General features: G+C 45.0%; 1 protein-coding gene across 1 annotated transcript in view; it reads left to right on the top strand.

Moving 5' to 3' along the window:
* The window catches only part of LOC120529938 (dynein heavy chain 5, axonemal-like), a 331,615-nt gene that overhangs the window by 303,537 nt on the left and 5,097 nt on the right, over positions 1–22,981 (top strand). Inside the window, exons 70-72 of the mRNA XM_039754147.1 lie at positions 4,877–5,065; positions 18,387–18,519; positions 21,983–22,191. Coding sequence (XP_039610081.1) covers positions 4,877–5,065; positions 18,387–18,519; positions 21,983–22,191 — 531 coding nt within the window. The remainder of the gene's footprint in view (positions 1–4,876; positions 5,066–18,386; positions 18,520–21,982; positions 22,192–22,981) is intronic.

The following is a 22,981-nucleotide window of genomic DNA, read 5'->3' as shown; positions in this document are numbered from 1 at the left end:
ACCCTCGACTTTAACAAGGGCTCCAGTCCCTGAACTAGCCACACAGCCCCACAGCATGATGGGACCTCCACTAAATGTGACAGTAGGTAGCAGGTGTTTTTCTTGATCTTCTTCCACCATGCAAAGCGCTTTTTGTTCTGACCAAATAACTCCATTTTTGTCTCATCAGTCCAAAGCACTTTGTTCCAAAATGAATCTGACTTGTCTAAATGAGCATTTGATACAACAAGCGACTCTGTTTGTGGTGTGAGTGCAGAAAGGGCTTCTCTCTCATCACCCTGCCATACAGATGTACTGAATTGTAGAACGATGTACAGATACACCATCTGCAGTGAGATGTTCTTGCAGGTCTTTGGAGGTGATCTGTGGGTTGTCTGTAACCATTCTCACAATCCTGCTCATATGCCGCTCCTGTATTTTTCTTGGCCTGCCAGACCTGCTGAGTTGGTTTAACAGCAACTGTGCCTGTGGCCTTCCATTTCCTGATTCCATTCCTTACAGTTGAAACTGACAGTTTAAACCTCTGAGATGGCTTTTTGTAGCCTTCCCCTAAACCAGGAGACTCAACAATCTTTGTTTTCAGATCTTTGAGAGTTGCTTTGAGGATCCCATGCTGTCTGTCACTCTTCAGAGGAGAGTCAAAGGGAAGGAAGCACAACTTAAAATTGACCACCTTAAATACCTTTGACCACTCATGATTGGACACTCCTGTCTATGAAGTTCAAGGCTTAACAAGCTCATCCAACCAAGTAATCAGCATTGAGCAGTGACAGGCATTCAAATCAGCAAAATGACAAGGGGACCCACATTTGTGCACAGCCAGTTTTTCACATTTGATTTAATTTCATACGACTAAATGCTGCGTCACTAAAAATCTTTGTTCGGAAAACACTGCAGTACTCGGATGTTCTTAGGAAATGAAAGACATACCACTGATATCTTTGTGTTGAAAGGAGAGTCAACTATTATGCAGGCTGAGAGGGGGTCCCAAACTTTTTCATATGACTGTATGTCTGTATATTATACAGTGTGAGTGATGCCTCCTTAAAAGAAGGACAGGGAGAGATGGCTTTTGATGGGCGCTGTCTACCCTGAACTTTCACTTTGCAGCCCCCCATGGGTTGTAACGACACTTTGGATTCCCACAGGGCTATTTTGGAATTAGCATTTGTCAGCTCAGCCCTGTTGGGTGCTACAGGAATTGATGAGCCCTCATATGTAGAGCTTCTGCCTTACACTGGTCACAGATATGCGGCACTGGAAGTTCTCCCGGGATTCTGAATAAAAGGAGCCGCATCACTCAGTTTGGGGAGTCAAAGTCATCTTCTTCTTCCTATTTATCTTCAGTCCTTTATCTTCCAAAGCCCTTCTTCGTTCTTCAAACTTCCTTCCCATTTCCTCTTTTCTAGTGCTACACAACACAATGTCAATATGTTGGCTTTTTTTGTATCTCATTATTGTTTGATTGCTAATTAAGGAAAAAAGAAACAATTAAGGAGTCTGAGTCTTAAATAGCAAGTCAATTAAAATGAAGGTTAAGGGGTAATTGGTGAAAGCGGAAGGAGACAGAAAGAGAAGAAAGACAACTTGTGCTTGGGACTGTGATTTGACTCGGCTGTGTACTGCGCACTGCAGGTGGGAAACGCTTGAAAAGGGATTTCGTTGTGCACACTTGTGAGTCTGTCTTCTAGTGACCACTATTGAGGGAGAGGTCAAGTGCGGCACGTAGCTTGCAATCAAATGACAGGAATTCAACAAAAGTCGTAGCTGTACATTTAGTTTTAATCAGGTTGAAGTTTAATACAGAACTGTTAACACAGAGGCAGAGGGGTAGGACTAGTGACCAGTTTTTGCTGCTAATTCACCTTTTTGTTTTCCGTTCACTTTAATTGACGTGTTTTTTGAGATTTTTGAGAATTGTTTCATTTTTTTTCCTTAAATGACAGCCAAACAGAGCTGAGCTGTGTCGTGAGTCGACAGATGACCAGCTAAGTCGGGATCTGAAGCTCCAACCAGTTTTTTTAATTAGAAGCCAATTTTTGCTGCTAATTAAACCAGTTATTTAATTCCATTGCCTGTTTGTGCTCTCGTTCTAGCACAGCAGACAATTCCAAAATGGTTGATTTTTTTTTTTTTTTTACTAAGAACGGTGTTAAACATGACTGAGACCGTCACCTTTCTTTACTCTCAGATATTGTGTGATGGACACTGGTTAGCGGGTCATGTATTGGCCTGTTCTTCTTTTTCTTCTTCATCTTTTCCCACTTCTGAGTGGGGTCGATGTGCTTGACTAACGTTCTTCATACAGCTCTGCCCTGCACTTCCTTGCCAGTCAGGCTCTCTTCCTTCAGATCTTCTTCTTTTACTTTATCCATCTACCTCTTCTTTGGCCTCCCTTGCCTTCTCTGCCCCTGTACTTCCATTTCCGTCACTCTTTTTTTTCATGTACTCCTTGTCTCTCCTGGTCACATGTCCATACCACTTCAGCCTCCTTGCCTGTACTTTCTTAGATATCTCTTCAACTTTTGTTGTACCTCTGATTATCTCATTTCTTATTCTGTCCATGTTTATAACTCCACACATCCATCTTATTTCCATCACATCTAACTTCCTATCCTGCTGTTCTCCCTTTACTGCCCATGTCTCAGCTCAAGATATCATTGCTGGTCTTACAAATGTCTTAATTAAAAACTTGACCTTTAACCTTCATCATAATTCTTTGATCAACCAGTAATCCTGATGCCTCCTTCCAATTGTTCCATCCACGCCGCACTCTATGGGTTATCTCCTTCTCTAATTCTCCATCTCAGGCTACCACTGATCTTAGATATTTGAACTTCTCCACACTTTTCAATGGCTTTCCCTGCAGGCTGAATCCTGATCCTCATGCTTGGAGCATCTGAGATTATTTATCTGGACTTTCAGAAAGCATTTGATGAGGTGCCACATGAGAGGTTGAGCATCAAACTAAAAGAAGTGGGAGTTCAGGGTGATGTTTTTAGATGGGTGCAGAATTGGCTCAGACACAGGAAGCAGAGGGTGACGGTGTGAGGAACCTCATCAGAACTGGCCGATGTTAAGAGTGGTGACCAGCAGGGGGCAGTGCGTGGGCCGCTGCTATTTTTAATACCTATAAATGATTTAGATAGGAATATAAGGAACAAGCTGGTTAAGTCTGCAGATGATACCGAGATAGGTGGATTAGCAGATAATTTGGAATCCGTTATATCATTACAGAAGGACTTGGATAGCATACAGGGTTGGGCAGATTGGAGGCAGATGAAATTTAATGTCAGTAAATGTAATGAATTACACAAAGGAAGTAAAAATGTGAGGTTTGAATACACAATGGGTGGTCAGAAAATCGAGAGTCCACCTTATGAGAAGGAATTAGGAGTCATAGTGGACTCTAAGTTATCAACTTCCCGACAGTGTTCAGAAGCCATTAAGATGGCTAACAGAATGTCAGGTTATATAGCGCATTGATGTGTGGAGTACAAGTCACAGGAGGTGCTGCTGTAGTCTTTATAACACACTGGTGAGGCCTCATCTGGAGTCCTGGGTGCAGTTTTGGTCTCCAGGCTACAAAAAGGACATAACAGCACAAGAGAAGGTCCAGAGAAGAGCGACTAGGCTGATTCAGGGCTACAGAGGATGAATTATGAGTAAAGATTAAAGGAGCTGAGCCTTTACAATTTAAGAAAAAGAAGATTAAGAGGTGACTTGATTGAAGTGTTTAAAATTATGAAGGGAATTAGTACAGTGGATCAAGATGGTGACATGAAAATGAGTTCATCAAGAACACGGGGACACAGTTGGAAACTTGTGAAGGGGAAATTTCACACAAACATTAGGAAGTTTTTCTTTACACAAAAGAACGATAGACACTTGGAATAAGCGACCAAGTAGTGTGGTAGACAGTCAGACGTCAGGGACTTTCAAAACTCGACTTGAATTTTTTTTGGAAGAAATAAGTGGATAGGACTGGTGAGCTTTGTTGGGTTGAATGGCCTGTTTTCGTCCAGAGTGTTCTAACGTTCTAATTACGCCTCATATTTTTGTCTTCTTCTTCTTCTTCCTGTTTATCTTCAGTCCTCTATCTTCCAAAGTCCTTCTTCGTTCTTCCATCTTCCTTTCCACATCCTTTTTTCTGGTGCTACACAACACTATGTCAAATATGTCGGCTCGTTTTGTATCTCATTATTGTTTGGCTGCTGAGTCTTAAATAGCAAGTCCATTAAAATAACAACAACAACAACATTTATTTCTATAGCACATTTTCATACAAACAGTAGCTCAAAGTGCTTTACATAATAAAGAATAGAAAAATAAAAGACTCAGTAAGAAAACAAAATAAATCAACATTAATTAACATCGAATAAGAGTAAGGTTCAATGGCCAGGGGGGACAGAAAAAACAAAACTCAGACGGCTGGAGAAAAAATAAAATCTGTAGGGATTCCAGACCAAGAGACCGCCCAGTCCCCTCTGGGCATTCTACCTAACATAAATGAAACAGTCCTTTTTGGATTTAGGGTTCTCACGGAAGAGCTTGATGATGATGATGGTCACGTAGACTTCTGACTTTAAATCCATCCATCGTTGTTGGAGCATCATGAAGCTTTGAGTAGGTGGAGGTGGCGCAGGCCAATGAATGTAAAGGGGTTCATTATTAGCAAAAACAGGTCACTAATTAAGAATAGGGTTAGAATGAAAATGTGCAGCCATTGTAGTGCTCCAGAACTGGAGTGGGAGACCCCTGCCTTACAGCAGTCCCCATCATGAAGCAGAACTGGGTGTTTGGGAGCTTGTGGCTCAAAATTACTGTCTCGGCCATTTCAATTGGTAAACTCTTTGTGTTTTTCTTGCCTCTGCAGGTGTTTGGTCTTCACCCAAATGCAGATATCACGTACCAAACCAACATGGCCAATGTGACACTCAGCACAATTGTGAACATTCAGCCTAAAGACAGCGGAGGTGGGGGTGGCGAGACCAGAGAAGCCACCGTTCAGCGATTAGCCAATGAGATGTTGGAAAAGCTGCCACCAGACTACATACCTCATGAGGTAAAAAGAAAAGGAAAAAAAAAATAGAAAATGAAAAGGTGACCTGCAGGGGCAAAAAACATTTTGTGAGTTTGTGAATCCCTTGGAATGTCCCGGTTTTCGGTACTAATTGGTCATAAAATGTGATCTGATCTGATCTGATTAGCTTGTGCTAATAACACACAATCAATTTCAGTCTATCATGTCTCTATTGAACGCACCCATCAAACATTCAGAGAGTCCTGTGAAGAAGTTAGTGGACCTCATTGTTGAACGGCTGGACCTGGCCAAGGAGACGCCCACATAACACTTGGCTGCGGCAAATAGATTTCTGAAGGTTGGGACTGGGGGTGTTGCCAACCAGGATCCTGAACTGTTTCGTCATGTGGTGGGTGCAGTAACGCGCTGTACCAGTGCATGCTCCCCAACCTGATCTGACCTGACCTGACCCTTGGATTTAACGACTGGTCAAACCTGCTTTGGCAGCAGTAACCACTAACTAGCGGATCAGCCCTGTACAAAGTTCAGAAGAAAATCTGGAACATGTGGTTGGGTGTGCCACAGGTTCAGCAATGGGAATCATTTTTTGAGCTTCCTTTCACATGTTTTACAGAGGTGAAGTATGATACACCTACCAGTCTCATTTTAGCTGAATAATCGGGAGATTGATAATTAGCAGCCTGCAGATGGAGACAGTAGGAGTAATGAGGGATGATGAGCTTTTTAGAGTTGCATCAGGTGCAGTAAGCAGGTGAGCGTTTGGAATAAAAATAAACAAATCAAATCAAATTTTATTTGTAACATACAGTACAAATTATACATACAGTTCAAAATGTTGTGAAGTGTGAGGTTGCTTAACTCCAATGGCTGTGCCTTTAAGAAGAATATAAAAGGACAAAAATAATAACATTAAACAATAATGACTTTATAAATATCAGAACTCATTAACAGAATTTTAAATAGGTCATAAATAATAACTAAATAATGTAATATAAGAGAGTAAAAAATATGGCACCATGTAAATGTAGACACTTTCTTCATTCAAGATGCTGATGACCTGTGGACAGGAGCTCCTCCTCAGTCTCTCTGAGCAGAACTTCAGGCCACAATAGTGTCTATCTGACCACAGCACAGAAGAGAGGCTATTGTTGGGTTGGCTGGTATCATTAATGATTTTCTTTGCCTTAATCCAAAATGCATAATTAGCCATGTGTCGCCCTTTTGAGTTAGAGTCAGAATGAGACCCCCTGAAATAAAAATAATAATAATGAAAGATCATTTTATTACTATGTCCAAAACATTTCTCTCTTCTTGATGGGAGGAAAAATTGTGAAGGGTCTCTAGAAACACATCGGAAATGAAAAAGACATTCCTGCTGTGCCTGGAGCCCCTGACTTCAAACAAGAAGGAGCCAGTCCCAACACTGTCACTTCATAGTGTGACCAATGTATGCTCTGAAACTGGAATATATGTATGTATATATATATATATATATATATATATATATATATATATATATATATATATATATATATATATATATATATATAAACTGCTCAAAAAATTAAAGGAACACTTTGAAAACACATCAGATCTCAATGGGAAAAAGAAATCCTCCTGGATATCTATACTGATATAGACTGGGTAATGTGTTAGGAACAAAAGGATGCCACATCGTTTGATGGAAATGAAAATGATCAACCTACAGAGCCCTGAATTCAAAGACCCCAAAAATCAGAGTGAAAAAATGATGTGGCAGGCTAGTCCATTTTGCCAAAATTGAATTGCAGCAACTCCAAATTGTACGCAGCACTTTGTATGGCCCTGTGTTCTTGTATACATGCCTGACAACATCGGTGTATGCTTCTAATGAGATGACAGATGGTGTTGTGGGGATCTCCTCCCAGATCTGGACCAGGGCATCACTGAGCTCCTGGACAGTCTGAGGTGCATCCTGGTGGCATTGGATGGACCAAAACATAATGTCCCAGAGGTGTTCTATTGGATTTAGGTCAGGAAAGTGTGGTGGCCAGTCAATGGTATCAATTCCTTCATCCTCCAGGAACTGCCTGCATACTCTCACCACATGAGGCCAGGAATTGTCGTGCACCAGGAGCCACTGTACCAGCATAGGGTCTGACAATGGGTCCAAGGATTTCATCCTGATACCTAATGGCAGCCAAGGTGCCTTTGTCAAGCCTGTAGCGGTCTGTGTGACCCTCCATGGATATGCCTCCCCAGACAATCATTAACCCACCACCAAACTGCTCATGCTGAATGATGTTACAGGCAGCATAATGTTCTCCATGGCTTCTCCAGACCCTTTCACTTCTGTCACGTGCTCAGGGTGAACCTGCTCTCATCTGTAAAAGCACAGGGCACCAGTGGTGCATCTGCCAATTCTGGTATTCTATGGCGAATGCCAATGGAGCTGCATGCTGCTGGGCAGTGAGCTCAGGGCCCATTAGAGGACATGGGGCCCTTGGGTCACCCTCATGAAGTCTTTCTGGTTGTTTGGTCAGAGACATTCACACCAGTGGCCTGCTGGAGGTCATTTTGTAGGGCTCTGGCAGTGCTCATCCTGTTCCTCCTTGCCCAAAGGAGCAGATACTGGTCCTGCTGATGGGTTATGGACCTTCTATGGCCCTCTCCAGCTCTCCTAGAGTAACTGCTTGTCTCCTAGAATCTCCTCCATGCCCTTGAGACTGTGCAGGGAGACACAGCAAACCTTCTGGCAATGACACGTATTGATGTGCCATCCTGGAGAAGTTGGACTACCTGTGCAACCTCTGTAGGGTCCAGGTATCGCCTCATGCTACCAGTAGTGACACTGACTGTAGCCAAATGCAAAACTAGTGAAGAAACAGTCAGAAAAGATGAGGAGGGAAAAATGTCAGTGGCCTCCACCTGTTAAACCATTCCTGTTTTGGGGGTCATCTCATTGTTGCCCCTCTAGTGCATCTGTTGTTAATTTCATTAACACCACAGCAGCTGAAACTGATTAACAACCCCCTCTGCTACTTAACTGACCAGATTAATATCCCATTAGTTTCATTGACTTTATGCTATACTCTGATTAAAAAGTGTTCCTTTAATTCTTTTGAGCAGTATATATATATATATATATATATATTACTTATTATTTCGCCTTATACAATTTCTTGTATTAGGAATTTGTTAGATTTCGCATACCCCTTGGGGTCAGAGTGCAGGGTCAGCCATTGTACAGCACCCCTGGAGCAACTGAAGGTTAAGGGCCTTGCTCAAGGGTCCAGCAGAGTAGCATCTCTTTTGGCAGTGACGGAGATTTGAACCGGCAACCTTCGGGATACCAGCGAAGATCCTTAGCCTCAGAGCCACCACTCCACCATGGATGGATGGATGGATGGATGGATGGATGGATTGTGGTCCCCGACCGGGACGCCCAGGAGGACGTGAGGACGGCTTGTGCCTCCTCCAGACCGCGAGGGGGCATCCATCCTGGTTCTGTTGGGAGCCACGGGTCGAGGGCATGGAAGCCCTACCCTGTAGGGGCCCGTGGTCACCGCCAGGCGGCTTCCGAGTGCGCAGCCGGCACTTCCGCCACACAGGGGTGTGGCCACCGCTAAGTGCCGGGAAGCAGCTGGAACCCGTCCGGGTTCCCATAAAAGGGGCCGCCTCCCTCCAGTCAGCGGTGGAAGTCGGGAGGCAGTATTGACGGAGCTGGGGAGAGGACTGGAGGCGGTCAGGAACAAAGGCACAGTGACTGTGAGCCCTGGACTTTTGGGGAATCGGTGCAAGAGGCACTGGGGTTTTGTGAGTGCACGATAACTTGCTGTACATAGTGTAAATAAAAGTGTGATGGGTGAAAATATGTTGTCCGTCTGTCTGTGCCGGGGCCAGCGTTCACAGTGGCGTAGCCGGTAGGATGCTCCGCCTGGTGCAAGGCGGGGACCTGCATCAAAAACAAAATATTCTGTGAACGGCCCGGCGCAGCAGCGGACCCCACACACTGGCCGCGGGAACGGACCGTGCACAACCCCGCGGGAGCGTTTCGCCCCAGAAACCGCCGCCGGACAGCGAAATGGCTTTCCCCGGGTGCGGAGGAGGACCCGACATCGCCGGAGTGCAGCGGGCTCCAGTCGCGCTGTCGAGACGGACAGCCAGGCCGGCATGGCAGCACAGAAGGCCACCAGGGGGGGCCTCGGCATGACGGGATCCGGGAGGTGAGTGCCCTGCCCTGCAATCATCGGCCCTTCGGGGTCGGTCTTACCTTTATTCCTACAGGGAGGGACGAACCGGATCCGCGTCCGTGGCAGGAGCACGGCGGGCCACGGGCTGTCAGCAGCGCGGCAACGGCGGCAGCAAAGAAGGCTGCAGCGGAGCGCTGCGGCTCAAGGAATCGCCGCAGCCACAACGCGGCGAGGAGGCACGTCTCCGCACTCGGAGCAGGGAAGGCAAGATGGCCCGCTAACAGGCACGGGGTTGGCTGGTGTGTCTGGTGTGCCCGCCGAGGATTAGACAGAGGCGGGACCTAGGAACGGCAATCTCGTGCCGAAACGAGACCCGATTTGTCCAGAGGGAGTGGCCCACAGGAGGCAGGCGTCAAGTGCAGCTGATAGACAGGTAAGCTCACTGACGTCTGTTTCCATCAGCGGCTCGACGTGAGTCGGGGGAATCCCCTCGGCCCGCCGAGTCGCAGTTCGCAGATTTGCTGAGTGTTCTTGCCGCTCAGTGTGAGCAGCTGATGGGGAAGGCGGTCGCGTCGGGAGAGACGCCGCGTGAGACGGTGGATCGGCGCGCCGCTGGAACCGGAGGCCGGCAGAACACGGCGGGAGTGGTGAGTGTTGCTGTTCCCGTAAAGCAAGTGGGGGGGGTTCGCCGAACATGGCCGTGACCGTTTACGGGACGACCGGCTCCAAGTAGGCAACTTCCCAACAGCGGACACGGCGGTGCAGATGGCTAGCGAGGCTGGGAGATCGAAGGGCTGGTAGGATCGGGGCTGCTGAGTGCCCTGGGTCATAGCGCCCTGTGCTTCAAGCCCGCAGCTGTCTCCTGTCGCTCTGCCTGGACGCAGACGGGGCTGGATTTGAGCTTTTGCTGTGCTCACACCCAGACCGTCGGGGCGTCCAAGAGAAGAAGGAGGAACCGAAGGGTGAGTGCCGACGTCGTCAGGGACCTGCCCTCCTGGAACGGGCTGCTCCGCGGGAGAGCTCCACGCTGGGAGGCCTAGAGCGGCCCCGCTGCAGGGAACAGTGGGGGCGAGAGCGGCGCAGACCAGAGGGGCACGTTTGCGCCGGAGGGGGTGCCAAAGACGGATGTCCCAGGGTGCCATGTTGGACCCTGGGGGCATAGTAGGACCCTCACTGGGGACGTGCTGCCCTTTCGGGTTGTGTCGTTTGGACCCACGTGTCCTCGCTAGCGGTGGGGCACTGTGGTCCCCGACCGGGACGCCCAGGAGGACGTGAGGAGGGCTTGTGCCTCCTCCAGACCGCGAGGGGGCGTCCGGCCTGGTTCTGTTGGGAGCCACGGGTCGAGGGCATGGAAGCCCTACCCTGTAGGGGCCCGTGGTCACCGCCAGGCGGCGCCCCGATGCCGGTTTACCCGTGTGGTCTTTGGCGGGATGGAGCCCGGCCGGGCGCTTTGGAGGACCAGAGGAGGGCGTGTGCCTCCTCCACACCGAGTGGGGGCGTCCGTCCTGGTTATGCAGGGGGCCTCGGGTAGGGGGCTTTGAAGCCCAGCCCTGTACAGACCCGTGGCCATCGCCAGGCGGCGCCCCAGTGCCTGTTTATCCCGGAGCCCGCACTTCCGCCACACCAGGAAGTGCCGGGGGGAAGACGACTGGGGAGACACGGACGGCTTCCGAGTGTGCAGCCGGCACTTCCGCCACACAGGGGTGTGGCCACCGCTAAGTGCCGGGAAGCAGCTGGAGCACATCCGGGTTCCCATAAAAGGGGCCGCCTCCCTCCAGTCAGCGGTGGAAGTCGGGAGGCAGTATTGACGGAGCTGGGGAGAGGACTGGAGGCGGCCAGGAAGAAAGGCACAGTGACTGTGAGCCCTGGACTTTTGGGGAATCGGTGCAAGAGGCACTGGGGTTTTGTGAGTGCATGATAACTTGCTGTACATAGTGTAAATAAAAGTGTGATGGGTGAAAATATGTTGTCCGTCTGTCTGTGCCGGGGCCAGCGTTCACAGTATGTATGTATGTATGTATGCATGTATGCATGCATGCATGCAGTGGAACCTTGGGTCACGAATGTCTCAGACCACGTATATATCAGGTTACGACAAAAAAGTTTGCCAAACTTTTGCATCTGTTAACAACCACACACTCGGGTGACGAACAAGCCAGTTTCCCTTCCGGTTCATATGCCCCGATAATTTCCTCACGTGTTCAGTCTCTCCCTGTGCAGCGAGAGAGAGAGAGATATGTATGTATATATATATATATATATATATATATATATATATATATATATATATATATATATATATATATATATATATATATATGTGTATGTATGTATGTATATACTGTATATGTGTGTATATTGTGGACTTGAACCCAGACACAGACAGACGGACATCTTAAGTTCACCACACACACCCTTTATTTACAATATTTACACAGTTCTTTACGTGCACTCCCCAGTGCCTCCAGCACCATTCCCACAAATGTCCAGGCCTCACAGTCCTTGTGCCTTTCTCCTGGCTGCCTCCAATCCTCTCTCCAGCTCCGTCTCTCTTCCACCCGACTTCCCTCTCAACTGGAGGGAGGCGGCCCCTTAAATAGGAACCCAGATGGACTTCAGCTGCTTCCCGGCATTCCTCCGAAGACACACCCCCGTGTGGCAGAATTGCCGGCTGCGCACCCGGAAGCCCTCCGGGTGTCCCCTGTCTTCTTCCCCCCAGCACTTCCTGGTGTGGCGAAAGTGCTGGGCTCCAGACTTCTACAGGCACCGGGGCGCCTCCTGGCGGTGGCCACGGGTCCCTACAGGGCTGGGCTTCCAAGCCCTTTACCCGTGGCCCCCAACATAACAAGGGCGGTCGCCCCCTCGCGGTCTGGAGGAGGTACAAGCCCTCCTCCGGTCCTCCTGGGTGTCCCGGCCGGATGCCACATATATATATATATATATATATATATATATATATATATATATATATATATTGTCACACACATGCACATGGGAGGCAGCTAAAGGGCTTGAGTGAAGGCAGTTCTGAGGCATGCTGGGATGTGGCAGAGTGCACTGATTCTTTTTCTCACTTCCCTGTAGACCATTCCTGGGAGACTCCACCTGGCTCTCTTGACATCACTTCCGGGACCGAACCAATGGAAACAGACCTTACCAGCTCCGGCCCCCCGATGTCACGTCCGGGCCTGATCCAATGAGTGATGAACATGTGCCCGATCCTTATGATCTCACTTCCTGTCTTCCCCTTTAAAAGCCTGTCCTTTTTCCCTTTTCCCTCAGTCTTGTCTTGGACTCGTTGTATGCACTTCAGTGCTGTAACTTTATAGAAAGAACGACTTTGCAGCCGGGATATGAGAATATACAGGTGGCTGCCCCAAACCTTTATCTTGAGCATGTCTCATCTTTGTGACAATATACTGTATATATATATATATATATATATATATATATATATAATATGTATACTGCGCAAAAAAATTAAAAGAGCAATTTTTAATCAGAGTATAGCATGAAGTCAATGAATCTTCTGGGCTATTTATCTGGTCAGTGAAGTAGCAGTGGGTCTTGTTAATCAGTTTCAGCTGCTTTGGTGCACTAGAGGGGCAACAATGAGACGACCCCCAAAACAGGAATGAATGGTTTCACAGTTGGAGGGAGGCCACTGACATTTTTCCCTCCTCATCTGTTTCTTCACTCATTTTGCATTTTTCTATGCTCAGTGTCACTTCTGGTAGCATGAGGCCATACCAGGACCCTACAGAAGTGGCACAGGTAGTCCAACCTGTCCAGGATGGCGGGCACATCAATACATGCCATTGCCAGAAGGTTTGCTGTATCTCCCAGCACAGTCTCAAGGGCATGGAGGAGATTCCAGTAGAAACACAGACAGGTACTCTAGAAGAGCTGGATGAGGCCATAGAAGGTCCTTAACCCATCAGCAGGACAGACTGGTATCTGCTCCTTTGGGCAGAGCCTACAAAATGACCTCCTGCAGTCAGGCCACTGATGTGAATGTTTCTGACCAAACAATCAGAAACAGACTTCATGAGGGTGGCCTAAGAACCCCATGTCCTCTAGTGGGCCCTGTTCTCACTGCCCAGCCGGCACTGTGGAGCTCAATTGGCATTTGCTATAGAATACCAGAATTGGCAGGTCCACTTCTGGTGCCCCATGCTGCTCACAGATGAGAGCAGGTTAGTTTAAACAATGCTCAGTTGGTAGTAAGGGGCTCAAAGTGTGCCAAGAAAATATTCCCCCCACACCAATACACCACCAGCAGCAGCTTGCATCTTTGATACAAGGCAGGATGGATCCCTGCTTTCATGTCGTTGACGCCATATTCTGACCCTACCATCCGAATGTCACAACAGAAATCGAGACTCATCAGACCAGGCAGCTTTTTTCCAATCTTCTGTTGCCCAGTTTTGCTAAGCCCGTGTGAATTGTAGCCTCAGTTGTTCTTAGCTGACAGGAGTGACATTCGGTGTGGTCTCCAGCTGCTGTAGCCCACCTGCTACAGACCATTGCACCATTATAGTCCACTCAAAACGAGTTCAGCTTCAGCTTCTCCTTCCCCACTGACTTCAATGCATTTCATGGAGTTCAAGCAAAGTTCCCGAACATTTCTGTGATTTCGACAAACTCACAGCTAGGTGATATTTGCTCATCATTAGCCATCTATTGACGTTGGCATTGTGACACTTTCCTGTCTCAGAAGTGAGGCTGCACTTTTGCTCCCTTTCTGAATTCTTTTTCTTGTGCTTTGGTTCAGATTTTTTGGGTTATTTTATTTCCTGGCTTCTTCAATTTTTGGTTCTGTTCCGTGATTTCAGGTTGGCTTTGTTATTGAATTTTGTGTATTTCCAGTCTTTCCAACTTCTTGCTCCTTTATATTATTAATTATTATTATTACCAGGCTTCTTTTAACTTCACCTGTTTGTTGTCAGGTACAGATCATGTAATCAATATTTAACCCACTTCCTATTGTCCAAGGGACTTGAAATTTTACACACTTACTCACTTCTGATGACAATACATGAATCAATAATCAGTTTCACTAATTGAGCAATTAATCATGTTAATTAAGAAATGAAATTTTCGTATGAAGAATAGTTCAAGATTTCACCAATAGATGGTGCCAGTAATGTATAGAAATATTAAAGGAAGTGTTAAAATATTGATTACAAAAATATACTAAAATAAAAAGCCAAGACTACAAATTTGAAAATAATATATATATATATATATATATATATATATATATATATATATATATATATATATATATATATATATATATATATATATATATATATATATATATATATATATATATGTATATATATATATATACTGCTCAAAAGAATTAAAGGGACACTTTTTAATCAGAGTATAGCATAAAGTCAATGAAACTTCTGGGATGTTAATCTGGTCAGTTAAGTAGCAGAGGGGGTTGTTAATCAGTTTCAGCTGCTGTGGTGTTAATGAAATTAACAACAGGTGCACTAGAGGGGCAACAATGAGATGACCCCCAACACAGGAATGGTTTAACAGGTGGAGGCCACTGACATTTTTCCCTCCTCATCTTTTCTGACTGTTTCTTCACTAGTTTTGCATTTGGCTACAGTCAGTGTCACTACTGGTAGCATGAGGCGATACCTGGACCCTACAGAGGTTGCACAGGTAGTCCAACTTCTCCAGGATGGCACATCAATACGTGTCATTGCCAGAAGGTTTGCTGTGTCTCCCTGCATAGTCTCAAGGGCATGGAGGAGATTCTAGGAGACACTCTAGGAGAGCTGGAGAGGGCCATAGAAGGTCCATAACCCATCAGCAGGACCATTATCTGCTCCTTTGGGCAAGGAGGAACAGGATGAGCACTGCCAGAGCCCTACAAAATGACCTCCAGCAGGCCACTGGTGTGAATGTCTCTGACCAAACAACCAGAAAGACTTCATGAGGGTGACCCAAGGGCCCCATGTCCTCTAATGGGCCCTGAGCTCACTGCCCAGCAGCATGCAGCTCGATTGGCATTCGCCATAGAATACCAGAATTGGCAGATGCACCACTGGTGCCCTGTGCTTTTTACAGATGAGAGCAGGTTCACCCTGAGCACGTGACAGAAGTGAAAGGGTCTGGAGAAGCCATGGAGAACATTATGCTGCCTGTAACATCATTCAGCATGAGCAGTTTGGTGGTGGGTTAATGATTGTCTGGGGAGGCATATCCATGGAGGGTCACACAGACCGCTACAGGCTTGACAAAGGCACCTTGGCTGCCATTAGGTATCAGGATGAAATCCTTGGACCCATTGTCAGACCCTATGCTGGTACAGTGGCTCCTGGTGCACGACAATTCCTGGCCTCATGTGGTGAGAGTATGCAGGCAGTTCCTGGAGGATGAAGGAATTGATACCATTGACTGGCCACCACACTTTCCTGACCTAAATCCAATAGAACACCTCTGGGACATTATGTTTTGGTCCATCCAATGCCACCAGGTTGCACCTCAGACTGTCCAGGAGCTCAGTGATGCCCTGGTCCAGATCTGGGAGGAGATCCCCACAACATCATCTGTCATCTCATTAGAAGCATGCACCGATGTTGTCAGGCATGTATACAAGAACACAGGGGCCATACAAAGTGCTGCGGACAATTTGGAGTTGCTGCAATTCAATTTGGGCAAAATGGACGAGCCTGCCACATCATTTCTTCACTCTGATTTTTGGGGAGTCTTTGAATTCAGGGCTCTGTAGGTTGATCATTTTCATTTCCATCAAACGATGTGGCATCCTTTCGTTCCTAACACATTACCCAGTCTGTATCAGTATAGATATCCAGGAGGATTTCTTTTTCCCATTGAGATCTGATGTGTTTTCAAAGTGTTCCTTTAATTTTTTGAGCAGTTTATATATATATATATATATATATATATATATATATATATATATATATATATATATATATATATATATATATATATATATATATATATATATATATATGCTGTGGACTATGGCCGGCAGCTTATACCGACCAAGACCCCCAAGCCGCCAGATGGAGCCCTCCCTGCAATGTGGAGATGCCCCAAATTCCAGCAGGGCATCATGGACTATGGAGTTGTAATACACAGCCCTGCTGGATAATGTCGGCCCCGCCAGGGGACGCTGCAGGGAGGCACAGAGACATTTGGTGTTCCTACAGCCCGGAAGTACTTGCAGGTCACGAGGACGGAAGAAATAAAATGCTTCCGGGCTGACAAAAAAAGAAGAGTTTTGATTTGACCCGGAAGTGCTAGGAAGTCACATGGACTGCAGGTTAAGAAGCACTTTTGGGTCATGAACTATAAAAGGACTGTGGGAGCTCCCAGGCGGCGAGCTGAGCTGGGTGGTAGGAGGGCAACGCGTCTGGGAGTAGAGGATTGATTATTAGTGATTATTGTGATTTGTCTATTAATAAGTAGTGTGGAGTGGAGGGTGCTTAGTGCACATAATTATTATAATAAAGAGGAATTATTGCACTTTTACTGGGTGTTTGGCGTGGTACCTGAGGGTTCAAGGGAGCGATAGATCCCCCTACTGCTACAATGCTTTTTAAAAACCATGCTTATATTAAGTTAAAAAGTGTACTAAAAAATAAAAAACAAGTCTCTTATACATCACTCGTAAAATAAAAGTGTGGGCGCTTTTCATCAATCCATAAAATCTTAGCAAAAGCGCCCATGCTTTTATTTTACGAGTGATGTATGAGAGACTTACTTTTTAGCACACTTTTAACTTAATATCATTCCATCCATCCATTATCTAACCCACTATATCTTAACTGCAGGGTCTGCTGGAGCCAATCCCAGCCAACACAGGGTGCAAGGGAGGAACAAACCCCGGGCAGGGTGCCAGCCCACCACAGGGCACACACACACACCCCAAGCACACACTTGGGACAATTTAGGATCGCCAATGCACCTAACCTGCATGTCATGCAGGCACGGGGAGAACATGCAAACTCCACGAAGGGAGGACCCGGGAGGCAAACCCAGGTGTCCTAACTGCGAGGCAGCAGTGCTACCCACTGCGCCACCGTGCCGCCTGAACGTAAGTGTGATTTTTAAAAAGTATTTTTTTTATATATATTGTTTTTTTGGCCTTTTGTTGTTACTTTTGCATTTAAATGTTAAGTGACACAACAAAGCAGGTAAGGGAAACACAAAGCTGAAGTACAAAATTGACAAAGTAAAATAATATTGTAAGTCTAAAATTGAATTAGATAGATAGATAGATAGATAGATAGTGAAAGGCACTATATAATAGATAGATAGATAGATATGAAAGGCACTATATAGATAGATAGATAGATAGATAGATAGATAGATATGAAAGGCACTATATAATAGATAGATAGATAGATAGATAGATAGTGTGGAGGACTGCCGGCTTCGTGCTCCAGCCCTCACTCCCAGGCCGCCAGGAGGAGCTCTCCCGACAGCAGGATCGTGCCCGAGTTCCAGCAGGGCCTTATGGACTATGTAATGTCGTTATACAGCCCTGCTGGATACCTTGGGGGCCATTAGGAGTCGCTGTGGGAGGGCTTATGGGCTCTTTTGTGCCTTATGACCCGGAAGTACGTCACAGTCATGTGACGGGAAGGAACGACGTGCTCCTGGGTTGAAAAAAAGGACTGTTTGCCCTGACCCAGAAGGAATAAGGAACTGTGGACTGTTGGGACAGGAACACCTCCGGGTCAGGGGCTATAAAAGGACGGTGCCTCAGTCCAGACACTGAGCTGTGCTGGGAGGTAGAGGAGCAAAGTGTCTGGGTGAGGAGGAGAGAGAATAGTGATTATAGTGTTGTATTTCATAGTGTATGAGTAGTGTGGAAGGTGCTTTGTGCACGGTGGAAAAGAATAAAAAGTCTTGGACTTTTACCCGGTGTCTGGAGTCATCCCTGAGGGTTCAAGGGAGCACTAGTGCCCCCTACTGCCACAATAGATAGATAGATAGATAGATAGATAGATAATTAATTAGGGTTCAATGGATTCATGTAGCTTCTTGTCCAGACATGAAACAACGAGGTATGAAACGTGAAGATTAAGCTGACTATTCCTCAGAATTTAATGGCTTTTCCTCCTTTTGACATCTGCTGTAGACTAATGATGGCTTCTGTTTCTGTACAGGTCAGAGCTCGTCTCCAGAGAATGGGTCCCTTTCAGCCAATGAATATTTTCCTGCGCCAAGAACTCGACCGCATGCAGCGCATCATCGGCAGAGTGCGGACCACCCTCACTGACCTCAAGCTTGCTATAGATGGTGAGTGGGAGTAATAAAGAGGCTGAATGGGTGCAGATGTCTTCAGAATGTATTCCTGCATTGTGGGTCTTCTTCATGACTCCTTACTCTAGACCAGCGTTTCTCAAACAAAAATTGGTCGCAGTCGGACACCAGTGGATTGCAAATTCCTTTCATTTTTCTTAACTAGCTGTCCCCTTGCAGCTCTGCCCACGTGTTGTCCGGATAAGAGGCACTAGCTCTTCTGGAATATGTTCTTTTTGCAATTGCGGCGTTTTAAGTAACCGAAAAATATAGAGATATGATATTAAAAGGCGATATCCCTCCCATAATGATACACTGGTAAAAATCACATAAGACAAAATAACTTTGCTTTCTTTACTGACGATTTACACGGCATTACAAATGGAGGAAGCCATAGCAAGACAATACCAAGGTGGGAACTTGATGTATACAGTCTGCCATTTTCCGTCGCTGCGCTGAAAGGATTTTCAGGACGGATGACGATATCACTCATTTGTCCTTCGGCTTCAAAGTGTATGGCTTCTTCTCATCAGTTGCTATCATAATGACTTATTTTATGATCAGAAAGATTAGCATCAGAGCAGTAAATAATTACTGAAATGTTACAGAATAGTTCGGTTAACTTGGTTCCTGGGGGCGCAAAGCATACTGACAATCACGTCAGAAATTTTTAGAACAATATTTTACATGGGTATTTTGGCTGGTTTCTATCTAACACCATTCAGTGTGGTTTCCTCACAGTTAATCATTACATTCAGGAACACAAGTATTCACGGTCCCGCAACATTATTGTGTTTTACGATTAAATGCCCCCATTTTAATATTCCCATTACCAGCACACTGCGTTATCTGCATGACCCTTTAAATCCAGTGCAAAGACTCTTTTGGTATCCATGAACTGGATAAAAACAAGTGAGACGACTTTCTGGTTTCTCTCTTTGACCTTGATTTCTGGTTTAAAATTTGCCTTTGATGTGTTAGGTTTAGTCTTATGGTTTCAATTGGTTTCTGGTTAAAGAACTTTTTGTTTCCTGGTCCTCCTCATGCCTCCAGGCAGAATAGCTCCTTTCGATGTGGAGAAGAGCAGCAGTTCTACATTGAGCTCCTCCCAAACGTCTGTCCTCCTCACCCTATTTCAAAGGCTGAGCCCGGACACCCTGAGAAGGAAGTCCATTTCACTCAATTGTATCCGTGATCCACAAAGCTCACGGTCAAAGATGGAGGATTGAATTTAGCTTGACTAGTAAACGGAGAACTTTGCATTTCACTGCAGCTCTCTCTTCACTGATACAACGTCCATATAACTGAAGCTGCAGCTCCAATCAATGACGTGCGGTGAGGTTCATGGCTGGTGAGGCACTGACTCCTTCAGAGTGAGATTTACAAATATATGAACCCCAAAGAGTCGCTTATTGACTATTTTTAGTTGGCAGCCAGCATGCATATTGACTACTGGTTATGTTTCATATGTCATCAGCATTCTTTACACACACACAGGTAAGGTTCATATTTGGCTAAGAAAGAACGTTACATTCGTAACGGTGAGAGAGTGGAGAGAGCGCATTTGCTCGGCACCCTTCACGTTTTCTAAATTTGCCATTGCAATTACACAATTCAAACTCATTCAGTACAAATGAAAGTATAGAGAGGTGTATAAAAAAAAGAATTTGAATTTTGACCTTAATTGAAATATTTAGTTGTTTTAAAAAACTTTTAATTCTGATGTTATAATCAATTTTAATACAGACTGTTCAACAAAAGAATAACAAGAAAAACAAAAGAATATTTTATTTAAGGTCAACATTTTGTTTTTAAGTATTGGATTGTTTTTTTTTCTTAGTCTGAGCCCATTTTTATAAAACTGAAAACCATTTATGCTCTTACCTTTATTTGTAAATGACCTCCATGAGCCTATTCTTCTCTACGAAAATCTCTTGTCACTTTCTTGTAAAACTCCTCCTTATTTTCCTTTAGTTTTTAAAAGTCTTAATCTTCCATTTTGGCAGTCAGTCGGAACTAAAAAATAACAATAAATGGACCGCTGCAGTGCACTTGACTTTTTTTTGATGTCGCTAACTTATTGGCACTTCTGCGTAGAAGAACAGCAGCCATGAGCGCCTGTTGGGCTCACATGCACCCCCTTCATGGTGGCACGGTACTGTCTGCCTCACCTTGTGCCTTTTCACTGCGGTTTTATGTCAGATCAGCAAGACTAAATATGTCACACACATTCATTAAAGCTATCTGCCAGACTGTGGAAAGTCAGGGTGTATCATAAACGTGTCTGCAAACCTTCTATTGGCGACATACAGAGAGCGGCGACAGGCACACGCCAACCGCCTTCATCAGCCCCATGTTTGAGGGAGAGTGCAGTCCGAGGTGAGGTGAGGCTTGTCGCTGCCGCACCTCGTGTTTCTCCCCTGTATTTGAACAGGAAATGCACAAAGTCAATTACTTTGTCTATAAAAATGATAAAATTATTGGAATCATACAGAAAACAAAATTTATAGCACAGACCAGTGGACACATTTATTTAATGTTATCATTATTAGTTTTTTTTTTTATTTTACTTTTCACGATGAGAGCCTCACCTGCTTCCCCTGACCGCACGTCCCTGGCTCCAATCCGCATCCGCCTGTCACTCTCTCATTCATTTCTTCCCTCACTCTGAGGTATGTAGACTCTTCTGTTTGAGGTAACACCTTCTCCCTATCTGGAGAGGGCATGCCAACCTTCTCCGACTGAGAACCGTGACCTCAGACTTGGAGGTGCTGATCCTCATTTCCACCGCACTACACTCAACTGCGCACCGCCCCTCTTTTCCAAGGCCTCATTTGTCAGGAATGCCATTATTTGTTTAGTGTCTGAAACTTGTGTTGTTTTTTTCAAGTATGAAGAGAAAAATCTACAGAGACATGGCACGAGTCGCCTTATTCTCAAGTAGGGACCAGTTGCATGATTTTAACTCAGAATGTCAGATCCTTGAAACAGCTGCTTAACCACTGTACAGCAATAGAGCTTTTAATCCTAGAAGATACAGAGCACAGTCAAACGTGTTTAATCCAGTTCAGTGTTACTTGTGGCCATAGCCTATCGATGCAACACTAGCCACAAAGCAGGAACCAGATCTGAATAGGGGGCAAATCTAATGCAAAGCTCACTTTGTCATGCCCTCTCTCAGTGGCAAGTTGGACTTGCCGATTGATGTTGTCTGAACATCCTTGTTGTAGAAGGAAAACTGGGTGTACCCCAGTCATGACCTACAAGTAAAATTTTTAAAATCCATACACACAGAAAACAGATGTGAGCATTAAATCCAAGATGCTGATCTCTGAGAGACTGGAGCAGTAGCTATTGAGCTACCTAATAAAAATATTTAGCAATTGATGATTATCCTTTTTAATCCGATGCTACTCCATTGATACTGTAAGCCTGAATATTCACAATTCTCCTTTTTCAGGTACCATCATCATGTCTGAAGACTTGAGGGATGCTCTAGACAACCTGTATGACGCTAGGATACCAAAACTGTGGCAAAAAGTATCCTGGGAATCTGCAACCCTGGGTTTTTGGTTCACTGAACTCTTAGAAAGAAACCAACAGTTTCATACCTGGATATTCGAAGGACGACCCAACCAGTTCTGGATGACAGGATTCTTTAACCCACAGGTATGAAAGAAACGATAGAAGAAAAAAAAAAGAGCTGCGGCATTCTGGGCATGAAACAATAGTCTAGCAAGAACAGTGATTTGAGCTCCATTCTTCACCTCTGAATTTGACTTCAAGGCAATAATAGCATATCTTTTTTAAACATTATGTCCATCGATAGATAGATAGATAGAAGTGAAAGGCACTATATAATAGATAGATAGATAGATAGATAGATAGATAGATAGATAGATAGATAGATAGATGAAAGTCACTATATAATAGATAGATGTGAAAGGCACTATATAATAGATAGATAAATAGATAGATAGAGTGAAAGGCACTATATAATAGATAGATAGATGTGAAAGGCACTATATAATAGATAGATAGATTGATAGATAGATAGATTTTTTTTTATTTTTAAAAGTACTTTATTGAACCAAAAAAAAAATAACAAGAACATCAATATATTAAAAGTACACATACAACAAAAAGTATTATAAATAACCTATACAAAGAAAGGAAAAGTAGAATAAAAACTACCAAATATTAAATTCCTATTAACCCTGTGTAACCCCGCACACAGTTATCATAAATATTTTATATTTTCTCATCTCCTCCCCAGTGCCCTCCTCATTTATGTTAATAATAAATAAAACTAAGGCCCAGTCAGCCCCGATTCCCAGTGTTGTTCACAAAGTATCACTTGCTACAAATAACTTCCATTTTTGCAATTTTCCAACAATGAGTTATAAATGGATTTTCAATTCTCCCTCCTCTATAGCACACGGTACCCCTTTCGTACACC

This window comes from Polypterus senegalus, chromosome 5 (assembly GCF_016835505.1).
Source record: "Polypterus senegalus isolate Bchr_013 chromosome 5, ASM1683550v1, whole genome shotgun sequence".
In the NCBI taxonomy this organism is placed as follows: Eukaryota; Metazoa; Chordata; class Cladistia; order Polypteriformes; family Polypteridae; genus Polypterus; species Polypterus senegalus.
Note: the sequence above shows the minus strand (reverse complement) of the source record. Positions and strands in the feature narration are given on the sequence as shown.